The sequence below is a fragment of the Rhodotorula toruloides genome (genome assembly GCF_000320785.1).
Source record: "Rhodotorula toruloides NP11 unplaced genomic scaffold Scaffold3, whole genome shotgun sequence".
In the NCBI taxonomy this organism is placed as follows: domain Eukaryota; kingdom Fungi; phylum Basidiomycota; class Microbotryomycetes; order Sporidiobolales; family Sporidiobolaceae; genus Rhodotorula; species Rhodotorula toruloides.
The window spans coordinates 1,106,497-1,119,915 of NW_015622963.1; the positions used below are offsets into that span (position 1 = coordinate 1,106,497).

General features: G+C 62.5%; 5 protein-coding genes across 5 annotated transcripts; 3 read left to right on the forward strand and 2 right to left on the reverse strand.

The window, feature by feature from the left end:
* Window positions 1-34: 34 nt before the first annotated feature.
* On the forward strand, window positions 35-2,120 carry RHTO_04998 (CDP-diacylglycerol-glycerol-3-phosphate 3-phosphatidyltransferase; the record flags this gene model as incomplete). The annotated part of the gene is made up of 6 exons (XM_016418661.1): window positions 35-253; window positions 328-399; window positions 491-768; window positions 823-1,423; window positions 1,506-1,695; window positions 1,747-2,120. 6 exons carry the CDS (start codon window positions 35-37, stop codon window positions 2,118-2,120), a joined length of 1,734 nt encoding a protein of 577 aa, XP_016275937.1.
* A 236-nt stretch (window positions 2,121-2,356) lies between these two features.
* Window positions 2,357-4,037, reverse strand: RHTO_04999 (transcription elongation factor TFIIS; the record flags this gene model as incomplete). The annotated part of the gene is made up of 7 exons (XM_016418662.1): window positions 2,357-2,431; window positions 2,546-2,692; window positions 2,755-2,957; window positions 3,015-3,368; window positions 3,429-3,552; window positions 3,623-3,685; window positions 3,963-4,037. 7 exons carry the CDS (start codon window positions 4,035-4,037, stop codon window positions 2,357-2,359), a joined length of 1,041 nt encoding a protein of 346 aa, XP_016275938.1.
* Window positions 4,038-4,177: 140 nt separating this feature from the next.
* On the forward strand, window positions 4,178-4,845 carry RHTO_05000 (histone-like transcription factor (CBF/NF-Y); the record flags this gene model as incomplete). Its single annotated transcript, XM_016418663.1, has 4 exons — window positions 4,178-4,213; window positions 4,286-4,358; window positions 4,423-4,516; window positions 4,575-4,845. The coding sequence occupies 4 exons, from the start codon at window positions 4,178-4,180 to the stop codon at window positions 4,843-4,845; spliced, it is 474 nt and encodes a 157-aa protein (XP_016275939.1).
* A 389-nt stretch (window positions 4,846-5,234) lies between these two features.
* Window positions 5,235-7,852, reverse strand: RHTO_05001 (cAMP-independent regulatory protein; the record flags this gene model as incomplete). The annotated part of the gene is made up of 2 exons (XM_016418664.1): window positions 5,235-6,977; window positions 7,034-7,852. 2 exons carry the CDS (start codon window positions 7,850-7,852, stop codon window positions 5,235-5,237), a joined length of 2,562 nt encoding a protein of 853 aa, XP_016275940.1.
* A 1,628-nt stretch (window positions 7,853-9,480) lies between these two features.
* RHTO_05002 (CCAAT-box-binding transcription factor) lies at window positions 9,481-13,385 on the forward strand (the record flags this gene model as incomplete). The annotated part of the gene is made up of 8 exons (XM_016418665.1): window positions 9,481-9,738; window positions 9,816-10,184; window positions 10,241-10,858; window positions 10,917-11,036; window positions 11,093-12,016; window positions 12,072-12,260; window positions 12,316-12,630; window positions 12,696-13,385. 8 exons carry the CDS (start codon window positions 9,481-9,483, stop codon window positions 13,383-13,385), a joined length of 3,483 nt encoding a protein of 1,160 aa, XP_016275941.1.
* Window positions 13,386-13,419: the final 34 nt, after the last annotated feature.

A 13,419-nucleotide genomic window follows, 5' to 3' on the forward strand; every position in this document is an offset into this window, starting at 1 on the left:
GTCTCTTGACGACACGCCGTCGCGCGAGACGACGATGCTGTTGCGCCGACTTGCTTCGCCAGCACGACTGGATCTCGCACGCTCTGCTCGAGCCGCCTCGACCGCTGGACGACCTGCGTCCGAGTTCGCGAGGCATCCCTCGTTCCTCGAACTCGAAGAAACGCTCGACCAGGGCGGCCTCCCGTGCTTTCCGACACGAGGGGAGAACGTGAGGGTGCTGTACGAGCCTGCTGCGTTCTACCGGACACTCCTCGTGCGTCCCGCTCTCCTGCATCTCGAGCGAAACTTCATCGGCTGACCGTGCGGTGGGGTCGGCGGGGGAAATAGGACAAGGTTGCAAAGGCTCGCAAGCGGATATTCATCGCGTCCCTGTATGTTGGCAAGGAGGAGAAGGAGCTGGTGCGTTCCGGACGCCTCCCGTGCTTCGCTGACCGGCGTCGAAGAACTCGAGGGTCACCAGTTGCGCAAGGCTGACGCTTTCGGTGCGCAGGTTGCTGCTCTGCACTCTGCCCTGCGAGCGAACCCCCAACTCCGCGTCTCTATCCTCGTCGACTACCTCCGCTCGACGCGAGAACACCCTTCACCGTCTTCCGCTTCTCTCCTCGCCAGCCTCTCCGCCGCCTTCCCCTCGCAGGTCGACATCCGATTATTCCACACGCCTGCACTGCATGGCTGGCAGAAGCGATGGGTGCCGAAGCGGTTCAACGAGGGATGGGGTCTCCAGCACATGAAGTGCTACGGATTTGACGACGACGTGATCATGAGCGGGTACGCAGTCGTCTCTGACGAATCGTCGCTCTCAGGCTGACGTAAGTTCTGCAGCGCAAACCTGAGCCACGACTACTTCACGAACCGCACCGACCGCTACATCTCCTTCGAATCGAACCCTTCCTTAGCCGACTTTTTCGACTCCCTCTTGACGCTCACGTCCTCATACTCATTCCGAGTAACTGCATCCGACACGTCATCCGCCACTCCAGCCATCGACATCTCTTGGCCGGAAAGCAACGCCATACCCTCTGATCCCTTTGAAAATACCCCAGCATCGTCGATACCCCGGTTGAGGGAGCACGCGCACGACGCTCTTCAAGATATGCTCAAGCGGTGGTACCGTCGCGGTCCCGCGCAACTCGCCTCTCCACTTCCTGCCACCATCGCCTCTCCCCTCGCCCAAGCTAACGGCAACTCTCGCATTCCCGCCTCACGAACACCTTCGCCATACGACACCTTCCTTCGCCCCGTCCTGCAAATGGGACCGTTCTCGCTCTCGTACGAGACGTCCATCGTCGTCCCCTCGATCTTCCGCACAGCGAATGCGCTAGCGACTGCGCCTGGAGGGTCGCAAACGATGCTCGACTGGACGAGCGGGTACTTTGGCCTGCGGGAGGACTATAAGCGGCTAGCGCTGGACTGCAAGGCGCAGGTCCGCATTGTCAGCGCTTCGCCAGAGGTAGCTCCGTTCTCTCACGACTTTCGTGGCACCGCTGACGAGTTCCTTCGCACAGGCGAACGGCTTCTTCGGCTCGCGCGGCGTCTCGCGCTTCATCCCACCAGCCTACACCTACTTTGCCCAGCGCTTCCACGACGAGGTGCTCAAGCAGCAGGCGCGGAAGCAGAAGCGAGGGCGGGGCGACGACGGCTCGCTCGTCGAGATGCGCGAGTGGCGGAGAGAAGGCTGGACATATCATGCAAAGGGTGAGTATGACATGAGAAGCGGAAGGGACACTCGCTGACATCGCTTTGCAGGCATCTGGCTCGCCCCTTCTGTCTCGAACCCTTACTCTCCTCCCGCGCCAAACACTTCCGACTTGCACTACACCTCTCTCAACTTTGATCCCTCATCCCTCGACCTCCCCATGCGCTACTCGCACCCCTCGCCGCCCTTCCTCACCCTCATCGGTTCCTCGAACTTTGGCTCGCGTTCCGCATCTCGCGACCTCGAAGCCGGTATCCTCGTCACAACGCAGAACAACAAGCTGCGATGGGACCTCGAGCAGGAGGTGCGGACCATCAGGAAGTACGCCGACGTCCTGGTCGATGAGCGACTCTTCGAGCGGAAGGACAGGAAGGTGCCGTGGGGGGTGCGGGTCGCCGCCAGAGCTATCGAGACGATGCTCTGATCCTATGTTTCTATCGCACAGCATCCACATCTTGTTGTACGCATCGCATCGCACGATATTAGCAGGGAATCTCCCCTCGGTCCCAGACGGCTGGAAATGACTGATTTCAGCTCCGGATGCTTCGGAAACGCCCCTTAACGGCCAGGGGAGTTACGAGAACTTCCAGCGGTTATTGCAGGAAAGGCAGGTCACGAAAGTCTGTCGAAAACGGACCGGAAGCGATCCAGCGCAAGAGGTTAGCGATTTGTCCCGATTCTCAGGCAGGAGAGCATACGCACCGTCATCGGCTCGTCTGCAGAGCGTGTTTGCATCTGTGGTAGAGCAGGCGCAGCGGCAAGGGGAGCGGGGGCGAAAGAATCGGCGTTCGGAGGAGGAGAAGGAGGGTGAGTAACGTCGACACTGCAATCAAGCAAGACGCGGCGCACCTGGTAGTACATGCATCGACGCTGCTTGCACTTGCCGCATTGGAAGGCGTCCGTCTCAGCCTGCTGAGGTGCCGCCGCCTGCGCCTTGAAGAGATTCTCGGCGACGAGCTTGCGGTTTTCTGCCTTGCGCTCCTCCGATGCCATGTCCTGCGAACGCTCATGTCAACTCGGAAGTGACCTAATGGAGAGCGACAGGCAGCGTAACGCACCTTCGGGTCCATATTGTAGAGCTGCACGATGCTGATCTCGCCGCTGACGATGCCTTCGCGCAGTCCAGGGTTGTTCGCTGCCTTCAAGTTGAGATAGAACGAGCGCATCTTGTTCCTATACGTCGCGGATCCCGCTGGAGGCGGGTTCTCCTCCCAGACATGATTTTCGAGTGCGCGAGCGCGAGAGAGGATGAGGTCGGAAGCTGCACAGTGCAGGGTCAGCTTCGTCTGGTCTCGCTGGTGAAGGTGAGAGTACGCACGGGCGCCCGAGTCCTGCGCCAACGCGTCGTAGATCAACTCGCAGCACTTCTCCCTCGTCTTGTCTCCTGTGGCATCCTTCCCCTTTCCGAACTCGACGCCGTCCGTCTTGTGCGTACGGGGCGGACCACCCGAACTCTGACGACGGAGAGGGCCGTTCGGAGCGGAAGAACTGGAGGGGGCGGGAGACTGCGATTCAGGAGCGGGAGAGGCGGCGGGCTTGGCGGATGAAGCGGTGGTGATGGCGGGGAGAGGCCCGCGACCAGGCTCGGGGGACTTTGCAGCGGGAATGGGACTGGGACCAGGGGAAGGCGAGGCGCCGGTTGAGTTCGACGTGGAAGCGGCCGCAGTTGAGGCTGGCGAAGCGATCGAATTGTGAGTTCCGAGTAAACGACATGGTCATCAATCCTGCTCACTCTTCTTTGTTCCCGTCTTTCCCACGTCCGCCTTCCATTTGCGCACGAGCTCCTTCGCGAGGTCCGCAACCTCCTTCGCCGTGTTGTTTCGCAGCTTGTTGACGGTGACGCCGATCTTGGTTTCCTGAAAGCGCAGGCACCGTCTCGTCAGTTACGATGACTCGTCTCAACGGGCTCGAGAGAAAGAGGCGTACCCTCAGCAGCTCGTCGGTCGCGACAACCTCCTCCTTCAAGCGCTTCAGGATAATGACGGCGTCCTAGGGAGAGGCCAGATTGCGCAAGGTTCAGCGAGCGCTCTTGAGTATGCGAGTTCGACATGCTGAGCACCGTGTCCGTCGATACTGTGCGCGCTCGCACAAGCAGACGACCGGTCAAGTTCCCTCAGCCTGCCCTCGCTCTCCGCATAGATCACAGCACGGGCTGCCTGCCTTCTGCGATTTTCCCATGCCTCTTCTCAGCCCAGTCTGAAGCATCCCACACCGCAGACGCGTGTCTTCGCCCACTTCGACTGCATTGCGTCGCGAGGAGACTGACCTCGGTGTTCTGCGACTCGCCGGTCGCCGCGATGAGCTGTTTGCGCAGAGCGAGAATAGACTGAGCAGTCGCCATTTTGAGCAAGCAGCAAGTCCAGCGAGCTGGAGAAAGCGGTGTATGGGCGAAGTCAACCTTCCTCTTCACTTCGCCTCATCCCCTTCACTGCCCTGGTCTGCTGAGCTCGAGGGCCGTCAGACTGTGCTCCTTGGGTCAAGATGGCGCGGAAACAGAACCAGGCGCGCTTCCCGCTTGTGCGTTCTTCCTCGACACCTCCCTCCGATTCTCATCAGTGTCAAGCTGATCCGGCCTGTTCACGCCTCCAGGCGCGCATCAAGAAGATTATCCAGGCAGATGAGGACGTCGGAAAGGTCGCGCAAGCCACGCCGATCGTTGTCTGTGCGTTCAAGGCTTTCCACCTCGATGCGAAGTCAACTCACCTCTCTTCTGTCCTCCTGCACAGCCAAAGCGATCGAACTTTTCCTCGCTAGCCTTGTCGAGTCGTGTGTAAAGGACGCAGAGGAGCGCGGGAGCAAGAAGCTGACCCCTTACGGGCTGTGTGCTCTTTCCCTCATCTTTCTACAAACTCGTGCTAACCTCCCTCCTCTTCGGTAGCAAGCGCGCGGTCACCAACAACGCCATGTTCGACTTCTGCTCCGACATCGTCGAGGGTATTCCCGACCCGCTTGAGGGCGAGGACGAGGAGGGCGGAAAGAAGAAGCGCAAGAAGGCGCCGGCTGGAGAGGGAGGAGCGGCGAAGAAGAAGGGCAAGAAAGCTGTACCGAAGGACGAGGATGACGAGGAAGAGGCGCGCGAGACGGACGAGGAGGACAAGCCGGCGGCGAAGGGCATCAAGTTTGACGACGAGGAGTACGAAGAAGAGTGACGGCGGGTTCTGTGCACTCACTGTCGTTCGTGTTGTAACTCTAGCCTGCGTGATGAGCGATCATGAATGGCAATGCAAGGGAGAGACGTGGGTAGGGCTGCGGCTATACACAGGAGAAGGAAAAGCGTTGCGAGGAGAAACTGCGCAGCTCTAACGGGAGGTAACGGGGAAGATGCAGGGCGAGGAGAGAGGGCATGCGGAAGGGCCAACGGGTATGCGAGAGGGCACGGCTGCGATCGATTAGCCCAAAGTGCGAGAACGGCAGGGAAATGCGACGGAGGAACAACGGTACGGAAGGGTACGACTGAACGGCGGTGACAGATGCAATGGCGGGAGAGAGAAAGAGCGCGCCGCGCGCTTCGTGTGTGGGCGGCGGCGGTCGTTGCGGGTCATTGACCGTCAGGTCGCAAGCTGTGCTGCCACGACGGGTCGTTCGGCCACCACTGCTGCTGCGGGTTCTGCGGCTGGTTCGAAGGAGGCGGGAGCTGATCGGGGCGCGGGTAGTGCTGGTACTGCGGCGGGGCGTAGGGCATAGACTGCGGCGGCAGAGGCGGAGGTTCCTGGTGCTGGACGGGCGGCGAGACAGGACCGGGCGTCTCGCGCTTGATGCTCGTCCATCCAGCGTTCCCTCCGTTGACACCGCCGCGCTCGTTGTCTCGTTCGAGCATGCCGGACAGATGCTGATTGAGCGGGCTGACGCCACCGTCGTATCGCTGCTGCTGGAAGTGATTAGGCGGTGGCGGCGCGGCATACGCATGCTGCGACGAGAGCGAGACAGACGGCTGCCCGGGCATCGACTGCCGAAAGCTCGTTTGCTGATACGCAGTCGTCGACGACCTTTGTCGCGGCGGGAGCGTCGAAGCCGGAACGATCTCGCCGTACGCGCTGACGCCAAGTCCGTGGCCCGAAGCAGGTACAACCTCCTCGTTCGCTATCGCCGCGACGAGTCCGCTCGGCGTGTGCTGCCGCTGGATGTACGGGTACGCCTGCTCGCCTTGCGGTTGCGGCTGCGCCGCCTGCCACCCTCCCTGCTGCTGCTGTTGCGCATGCTGTGCTCGTCCGTACGACGCAGCAGACGCATAAGCAGCCTGCATCGCCGCCTGCTGCTGCCTCTGCATCCTCGAGTCTCCACCCGCATCGGCCGGACTATGCGGCGAGACCTCGCTCATGAGCGACGTCGCCTGCTGCGCGAGCGAACTCGTCGGCTCCTGGATTGGCCCGCCTGAGCGAGGCGGCGGAGGAGCCCAGTGCGTCGCAGGCGAGTTGTGTGATGAAGTCGTTCGCGAGTGGGTAGGCTGTTGAGACGGGTGAGGGTAGACGGATCGAGCGGCGTGGCTGGTTGCGGGAGGCGTGGCGAACGGGGACTGGGATGCTTCCCCACCGGTTGAAGGAGGATGTGGGAGAGGCGAGACGTATTGGCGCTGCTGATTGTGCGATTGAGCGAGCGCAGCCTGTTGGTGCTGGTTATACGCCTGCACCGGCTGATACGCGCTGAACTGCGGCGTGATCGAGCCCGTCGCGGTACTCGGCGCGCGGTAGTGCGCGTACTGGCTCGCTGTGAGCGGAGCATTCGGAGCGGGAGGAGGTGGAGGAGGGTTGTAGGCGAAGATGGTGTTGGCGCATTGGGTGTCGGTCGTCGGGACGTAGGGTATTGATCGTCGAGGCTGGTAGAAGGACGGGCTGTTCGGCATAGCATCGACACCGCCTCGACTCGGAGGAGGCGGCAGAGGCTGATACACCGCTCCCTGCGGACCTTGCCAACCCTCCGTCATTGGCGCCGACACGCTCATCCCTGCTCCGCCGTCTACAGGCGGTGTTCGGGACTGGAAGTAGCCGTCGTTCGTAGAGGCAAGCGAGCTCTCGCCGACGGGTGAGAAGGCGTTTCGAGGCGGAGGCGGCGTATTCAGCGGGACGGCGGGAAAGGGGTAGGCTGCGTTGGCGGGAAAGTTGGCGGTTGTGGGAGAGAAGCGGGAGCTGGAGTAGGGATCGAAGCGGTTCGAGGCGCGAAAGGAAGACATGGCGCCGCGTCGAGGGGAGCCTGGTGCTGGGACAGTCGGAGTGTAGTCCCAGCCGCCGCCGGGACTGGGCAGCATGCCCGGCAGGAAAGACGAGTCGGAGGACGCGGGTCGGGACTGGCGAGGCGACAGTCAGTACGGCTGACCAGCATGGGAGAAGTGGGAGAACGCACCTGGCTCAGCCCGGGCGTAGGAAAGCCCTGAGACGAGCCTGACCGTGTCAACGGCGAGAGCGGCGCATCCGCCTCGCCCTTGTACCTCAGCGATCCGTCAGGTCCGATCTCGACGATGGGCGGGATCCGAAAAAGCGCGGGAGCGAGGAAGGCGGACGAGACATCGATCGAGACGAGTTCGGGATGGGAAGACGGGGTGCGCAGGCGGCCTGACGTGACGTCTTCGATGCGGTAGTAGCCGATGAGGTGGAGGCCGTTGAGCGAGATGGTCTTCTTGACGAGTCCGTCGGAGCGGAAACGGTAGCTCGACGTCAAGCTGCCGACGAGGGCGCGTTCCCGCGCCCTGTCGAGCTGCTGCGAGCCTCCGCCGCCATCGCCGAGCGACCGCCGTGCTGCAGACGAGCTACCTGGCCGGCTCGGGTCGGACGAGTCGTCTACCGGATCCGCCTTGCTCGTCAACCCGCCCAACAACCTGCTCTTCCCGCCGCTCCCTCCCTCCTCGTCATCCTCCCCATTCGCACCGTCGCCTCCTGTCGTCACAGGGATCTTCTGCAACGCCGCCTTCTTGTCCAATTCGCGGTAGACGAGAAAGTTGCCCAACGTTCGTGACGGACTCCAGGTCAACCCGTCCGTCCACCGCTTGATGCCCGTCTCTTCCTCGTCAAAGACGAACACGGCGCCCGATACGACGAGTTCGCGCTTCTCAAAGTCCTGGAGGCGCCGCGAGATCTTGGGCAAGAGGCCGCGCTTGCAGCCTTCGAAGATGAGGAGCGCGTCGAGGGTCGTCTCGACGAAGCCTCGGAAGGCGGGGTCGGCCATGGGTGACCTCGAACCCTAGCGCTCGTGCGGTGCGGACGAGCAAGGGGCAAGAGTGTGACCGCGAGTTCCGACGGGGGAAGAGGAGACGAAGCGGGGAGACTTGGAGGGTGTCGCTCGACGAGGTGGATTCGAGAGGTCGCTGCGATGGTCGTGCGTGAGTGGAAGTCTGCAGGGAACCGATGAATCGTCCGCACGGCGAGCGCGAGCTTCGACTGCTGTTCGCCGAGCAGCGCGGAATTGGAAGTGCGGGCGGTCAGCGTTGCTCGCGCAGCGACTGTGTGAAGGCATGCGCACCTCGATGCCCTAGCTCTGCACTGCCTGCACTGCCCTGCGCGCACCCGCTGCGACCGAGCCGACAGAACCAGCCGTGATGAGGTGAAGGGTTGGTCGCTCGGTTCCGCGCGCGCGGGCAGCCTGTGCCGTGTCGTCGCCTGCAGACGGTGCTGCTGTCCGTGCAGAGCGCAGTGGTCTGGTCGGCAGCGCACCCGAGGGCGAGAACGGCGAGTCGAGTGTCGGCAGCGAGGAACGCAAGCAGAAGGGATGGGCTCCTGGAGAGTGTCGCAGGTCGAGAACTCGCTGGCTCCCGAGCGGTATGCGCGCGTATTGCACGAGCACGAGCAACGCTGCTCGCTCGTGCGTGGTCCTCGCGAGGTTCGTTGGGGACGAGGACGGCGTTTGATTTGCAGTGAAGGGGGGGACCCACAGCGGATCGACTGGTACGAGCAAGAACGCGCTTCTATGCCCGCACTGGCGCCACCTCCACACCGTCCAAGGACCGCACGCACGACCGCCGTCTCGAGACGGACACAGGAAAGACGCGAAAGGCCTGAACCCTCGTTGATTCCTCGTCCTGCGCCACCACATCCACCCAGGTTCGTGCCAGCGAGCGAGCGGATCATCCTGCATTCGTCGTGCTGGGCATGTCCGGAGGTACGGCTGGTCGGGTCAGCGTCCCGACAACTCGGTATCCATACTTGGGAAGGTCGAGGGACGGTGTGGGCAAGGGATCTGCATCGCTAAGGCTCGCTCCCCTCGAGCAGCAGAGGGGGTGGTCCTCGTCGTCGTGCACACCCGCAGGCCGGCGGGAGACAAGGCAACGAACGTGCGGGTCGAGCCATGGCGAACCTGTCTCCCTCCCGCTCCTCTGCCTCGACCACGACAGCCAAGCGCCGTGCACCGTGTCCGCCGCTCGGTGCTGTAGCGAGCAGTCCGTCACCGCGAGCGCGCGAGCGGGGGGAGCAATGGGGGAGCGTTCGCAGAGGTTGAGTTTGCCCGCAGCGCTGCGGAGTCCGTCGTGTTCCGCCGTCCCTTTTCCCCTTCGTCTTTGTCCGTCAGTGCAGGCTCCGTAGGTGTCGTTGGTGATGTGCAGGAGGAAGGACGGAAGCGCTGAGGTCGAGGAGGACGCAGGTCGCGAAAGTCGAATTTCCTCCGCCTCCTCTGGAGCGAACGAAAGCCAGACAGTGTACGAAGCAAGACCAGTAAAGCATTGTCGCATGGAGACGCGAACCAGCAGAGAAAAGGCGACCTTGTCCCCGCGGAGTCCGTCAACCTCGTCTGCCTGAGCTTGGTGAGGCGGTGAGGCTCCACCCTTCCTCGCTCCACGCTCCGTGCTACCATCCGTAGAGCGCATGGCTCCTCCGAATCCCTACATCAAGGCGCTCGCGCCCTCAGCGGGCGGCAGCAAGTCCGCTGCGTCTCCGAAGCGCAAGAACGGCGACAAGAAGGACAAGCGGGGTGGTGGGTCGACTGACGGCAAGGGCAAAGGCAGGGCGGTGGACAGCGTGCTGAGGGACGAGATTCTGGCCCTTGGAGGGGACGAGGCGGATCTCGGAATGCTCGAGGACGTCGAGAGCGGCAGCGAGGTCGAGGGAGATGAGGAGGGTGAGGTGCGTCCGCTCGCTTGGTTGGGCTCTGGGTCTCTCTACGATGGTTGGCTGACTCTGCGCGTACTCTCGCGATGCAGGCCGGCCTCTTGAGGGACTTGAAGTCGTTCGTCAAGGGTTTGGATTTCAAGGCGGCGGGCGCGGCTGCTCCTGCCTCGGACTCGGAGGACGAGGCTGCTCAGGACGACGAGGATGACGAGGAGAGCGACGAGGAGAATGAGGATGAGGCAGCAGAAGAGGCGCTCGAGCAGCCCGTCGTCGAGGAGAAGAAGCAGGAGGAGAAGGTGGACGCCGCTCCGCCGAAGAAGGAGTCCAAGGTCGAGCGCGAGGCGCGGAGAAGAGCGGAGAGGGAGGCGGCGAAGGCTGAAGAGGCGCTGAAGAAGGAGGAAGACAAGCTGGCGAAGGAGGAGAAGCGGGCTGCCAAGTTGCAGGGTGGAAAGAGTCCTTGGGTGCGCACGCTCCTTTCGTTCGCCTCTCTTGACTGTGCTTACGATCAGTTTGACAGATCGTCGACCCTACGCCGCAATGGTACGCGGTTCCCATCGTCACGCCCTCCGCCACCGCTCCTCGACCCAAACCCGAACTCGTCACGATCCTCCTCGAGCGAGGTCGCGCCCTCCTGCAGAAGGAGAACGACCTGTACTCGTCCTCTCTCGACCCGAAGGCGGCGAAGAGCTCGGCTCCTCCCCCTCCGACCGGTCTCTCCAAGGCCGACCAGGTCTTCATCCAGCAAATCCTCTCGTCCGGTACCTCCTCCGACCGCATCTCCGCCCTTCTCCTGCTTGTCTCGTCCTCTCCTCTCCACACGACTACCTACCTCGACCAACTCGCCGCCCTCTGCCGCAAGAAGAGCCGCGACGAGTCTCTGCGCGCCATGCGAGGTGTAGTCGACTGGTGGTCCGGCGAAAGTGGTGGCAGCCCAACTCGCAAGCTCCGCTACTTCGCCGACCAGCCTGCTCTCGCTACTGTCGCGGCCGCGTACGAGGCGCTCGAGAAGAAGGGCAAATACGCCGTGTCGGAGTACGAAGGCCTGACGAAGGAGGACGTCGAACGGTGTCTCGTCCTCTTCACGTTCGAGGACTGGTTCAAGCGCTGGTTTTTCCAGATCTTGCAGGCTCTCGAGGTGCGTTCCCACGCTCGCTTAAGTCTCCCAGCCTAGCTAACCTTGTTCCGCTTCGCAGCAAATGTCTGTCGACCCGCTTCCTCACCCGCGGACGCAAGCCGTCATGCATCTTTCTGGCCTCCTTCGCGACAAGCCGGAGCAGGAGAGCAACATCCTTCGCCTCCTGGTCAACAAGCTTGTGCGTCTTGTCTCGCTGGGCGGATCCGTGGGTTCGTCTGACTTCTTGTTTCGCAGGGTGACACGAACCGCGGGATCGCCTCGAAGACTTCGCACCATCTCCTCCAGGTCCTCCAGACTCACCCCGGCATGACCCCCATCCTTGTCCGCGAAGTCGCCGCTCTCGTTCTCCGACCGCGCACTTCTGCCGTCGCCGCCTCCGCGCCTGCCGCTTCATCTTCTCACATGCGTTTCGAAGACGACGAAGACAAGGCGAAGCAGAAGAAGGCTGCTGCTGCCGCCGCCGTCAAGGACCACGCGCGTGACAACGCTCGCTACTACGGCGTCGTTACCCTCAATCAGGTCATGCTCAAGAAGGATCAGGCCGACGTCGCGGGCAAGATGGTTGATGTCTACTTTGAAGTGTTCAGCGACGTTCTCGGTCGCTTGCCGGACAAGGATGACGAGGGAGAAGGAAGCGCGGATGAGGGCGACAAACATGCGAAGGGGAAGAAGCGCTCGCGCGGTGGCGACGTCAAGGGGAAGAAGGGTGGCAAGAAGGGTGGTGACGAGAACGGGCGCGAGGACGCAGTCGACGACGTCGACAGCAAGCTCGTTGCGGCCGTCTTGACCGGTATCAACCGCGCCTTCCCCTTCGCCAAGATCGACGACGACCTCCTCAAGAAGCGCCTCGACACCTTGTTCCGCATCACCCACACCAGCACCTTCAACGTCTCGATCCAGGCGCTCCTGCTCATCTTCCGCGTCGCGTCGGCCAAGAAGGACATCCTCGAGCGCTTCTACCGCGCCTTGTACGCCTCTATGCACGACCCCCGCCTCGCCAACTCGTCGAAGCAGGCGTTGTACCTCAACCTCCTCTTCCGGGCGACGAAGCAGGACCAGGATGTAAACCGAGTTGCAGCTTTCGTCAAGCGGTTGATCCAGATCTTGTGCGGGATGGACACGACGTTCGTTCTCGGCGGTCTCTTCATCGTCGGCGAGGTGCGCATGATTTGCTTGCGTTGTCCGGCGCGTACTGACTCTTGCGCTTTTGCAGCTCATGGCAACGGTCGCTGGCCTCCGCACGCTCGTCACGATCCCGGAAAAGACCAAGCTGGCGGCTGTCTCTGAAGCTCAGGCTCAGTTGCCGGAGGGCGAGCGGGACTCGCACGCGCTGGACAGCTACGACGGTCGCAAGCGCGAGCCGAAGTTTGCGCACGCCGAGAGCAGTTGCCTGTGGGAGCTGGTACTTTACTCTTATTGTCGAGTCTTCCCTCTCCGCTGACGATCAATGCCTGCAGATGCCGCTCCTGTCGCACTGGCACCCGACTGTCGTGCAATACGCCTCGGCCGTCCTTTCCGGCGAGCCCATCTCCGCGACATCCGACCTCGAGCAGTACTCCGTCGCTGCCTTCCTCGACCGCTTCGTCTACCGCGAAGCGAAGAAAGCGGCGTCATCGAAGGGTTCGTCAATGATGCAGCCCGGCTTGGCGGGTCAGGACTCGACCAACCGGGTCGTCTTGGTCAAGGGCGCGCACAAAGCGAGCAAGGCTGAGGTACCCGTCAACTCGGAGCAGTTCAGGAAGCGGAATGTGCACGACATCCCGGCCGACCAGGTGAGCTTGAATTTTGCCTCCTTCCTCCTCCTCTCTCTCGCTGACCTATCCCCCTTCCTCCCTAGGTCTTCTTCCACAAGTTCTTCAGCTCGAAGGCCGCGCTCGATGGCGACAAGGCGGCTGCGGCGACAAAGCGCAAGTCTCGCAAGTCGCGCGACTCGGACGACGAGGAGGCCGAGGGCAGCGATGCCGAGTCTATCGCGGATGCAGGCGGCGACATCGATGGCGCTGGCTTCGATGAGGACGAGATGATGGCTGCGATGGGCGACGACGTCGAGGATGACGAGGCCGAGACGGACGAGGAGATGGAGGAGGAGATCTGGAAGGCGATGCGGAAGAGCATGCCGAAGGCGAAGGGCGACTCGGATCTCGATGACTTGCTCGACGAGGAGGCGAGCGGCGTGGACATAACCGACGATGACGACCTCGCGCAGTACGACTACACGGACTCGGAGGACGAAGGTGCGGAAGGAAAGGCTGGTGCCGCCGAGGAAGAGGGCGAGTGGAAATCTGCTTTCCCCGACGAGGACGAGGGCGACGATGGTTCCGACGGCTTCGTCGAGGCCGACGACGACCTGCTCGGCTCGGACGAGGACATCATGCTCGGCGGCGGATCGGACGACGACGAGGAGGACGAGGAGGACAAGGCGCGGAGCAAGAAGAGCAGCAAGAAGCGCAAGGTCAAGCACCTGCCGACCTTTGCCAGCGCCGAGGACTACGCGCACCTACTCGGCGACAGCGACAACGATGCGTAGCGATCTCTATTTCGTATGCAACTCTCGCAACTTC